This window comes from Macrobrachium nipponense, chromosome 11 (assembly GCF_015104395.2).
Source record: "Macrobrachium nipponense isolate FS-2020 chromosome 11, ASM1510439v2, whole genome shotgun sequence".
Lineage (NCBI taxonomy): Eukaryota > Metazoa > Arthropoda > Malacostraca > Decapoda > Palaemonidae > Macrobrachium > Macrobrachium nipponense.
This window is the reverse complement of record NC_061087.1, coordinates 95,183,262-95,185,141: the sequence shown is the minus strand read 5'-3', so window position 1 is coordinate 95,185,141 and position 1,880 is coordinate 95,183,262. Positions and strand designations below refer to the sequence as shown.

The 1,880-nt window shown below is 34.4% G+C and overlaps 1 protein-coding gene across 1 annotated transcript in view; it reads right to left on the bottom strand.

Annotated features, from left to right (window-relative positions):
• Window positions 1-1,880, bottom strand: part of LOC135207563 (cysteine sulfinic acid decarboxylase-like) — a 10,492-nt gene continuing 8,612 nt past the window's right edge. The window contains exons 9-10 of the mRNA XM_064239396.1: window positions 1,555-1,699; window positions 1-251 (exon numbers count right to left, since the gene is read on the bottom strand). Of these exons, the coding sequence (XP_064095466.1) occupies window positions 60-251; window positions 1,555-1,699 (337 nt within the window). The 3' untranslated portion in view covers window positions 1-59. The remainder of the gene's footprint in view (window positions 252-1,554; window positions 1,700-1,880) is intronic.

Here is a 1,880-nt window from a genome sequence, read left to right as displayed (position 1 = left end):
TAAGACAGTCATCATTTATGGAGACAAATTAAAATGTTGCATTTTCTATCTTCCCTACCTTATAAGTTTTCAATTTCTTCCCCTAATCGTTGTATGACATCTAGTACATGGTCCATATGTTCTTGAGTTGGAGATGGTGAGCAGTAGTTAACCAGACGGAAGAAATTTACCAAACCTTTATCTGGCACTGGCTGGTAACCAATCATTAGCTCACCATTTTCAACCATTTTTGCCTTGAGTTTTGGTGCAACCTGTTGAAGACATTAAGAAAATGCTGCTGTTATGAGATGATAATTGACAACCCTTCTATTTAGATTTATAAAGGCTACCCTCATTTCAAAACTTAGCTGCAGTTTAGTTACAAACTATAGCATTAATTACCGAGTTATTTTATTATAAAAATGAAAAACTCGCGAAAACACATGGATGTATTCATGTTTCAATGAATTGTGCAGCAAAAATAGAAGCATAACAAGAGTTTAACACTATATGAAATTTTATAAGATAAATAAAAAAAACTACTAGCCTGGACACCAACAAAAAAGGCTTCATGTACATTGGACACCTAATATTTTAGGAAAAACAAATACAGGCAGGCAGTCCCCGGGTTACGACGGGGGTTCCGTTCTTGAGACGCGTCGTAACCCGAAAATCGTCGTAAGCCGGAACATCATCAAAAATCCTAGGAAAACTTTACTTTTAATGCTTTGGGTGCATTGAAAACTATGTAAACTACATTATTGCATTTTTTATGAAAAAAACCTTCAAATATTGATTATTTTTCATTTTTGGTGTCATATTTCATCTGCCAGATCAGTGTTGTAGGCGTCGTAACCCTGGAAATAATTTCTAATGAATATAATTGAAAAGCGCCTTAACCTCGGAACGTCGTAAGCAGAGACCGTCGTAACCCGGGGACTTCCTGTAAATGTTTTAAATAAAATTTTAGAAAAAATACAAATGGATAATTTACAGTAAGAAACTAACACTTGAACACACTAACGTATATTCCTATTTTGAAAATTTCATGATGTTGAGGTTATTAGGTCAACTGTTATAATTGTGCAGAGGTATAATATATACTACATATATAGTTATGTTGACCAGCCTGAGGAGCATGTTAAGCACGCTGTCATTGATGGCAACAATAACCATATCACACCGTGCTTAGGCCCAGCAATGTATATGAAAAAAAATAAGCTCAGATTACGAATTATACCAATGCATAGAAGGGATCGTATTTATATCACCATGGGGAAAAGTATTGGCTGTGAATTGACAAACCTTGTCAACATGTATGATACTGGAAATAAAAAAAAAAATAAATAAATAAAAACTTGGCAACATAATATTGAGATTTTGTACTATAAAAAAATAATCAACTTGCCTCATAATTGAGCATGATTGTAGGAAAGAAGGTAAAACTAATTTTTAACACTGGCTCTTGCCTACTTTTGTAGTTCAAGAAGTCTGTTCTACCCAACTTAGCTTTCACACAAGAAAATAAAACATGAAATTTTATTGGTACTGGAAAATAACCACACATATTCTGACCTGTGAAAGCTTGTTCCACCACTCTGGAGTTTCTGGTTGGTGTCTCATACTGGTAGGAATATACCAGAAGCAAACATTCGTACATTGAGGTGCATCCAAAACTGCTCTGAAACCTGGTCTAGTTTGAACTTGATCATGTAAGTATCTGAAAAAAAATGCCTGGTCAAGATTTGTGACTAAAGCATTTAGGTAAATTTTTTACGATCAAAAGCGTGTTTAATCTTTTAGAAGTGTAATTGAGTTTATGTGTTCCTCTCAAAACTGTGCAATTCACATAACAGGGCAATTTCACCATGCCATGGGTATTGAAGTTTCATGGTTATGTA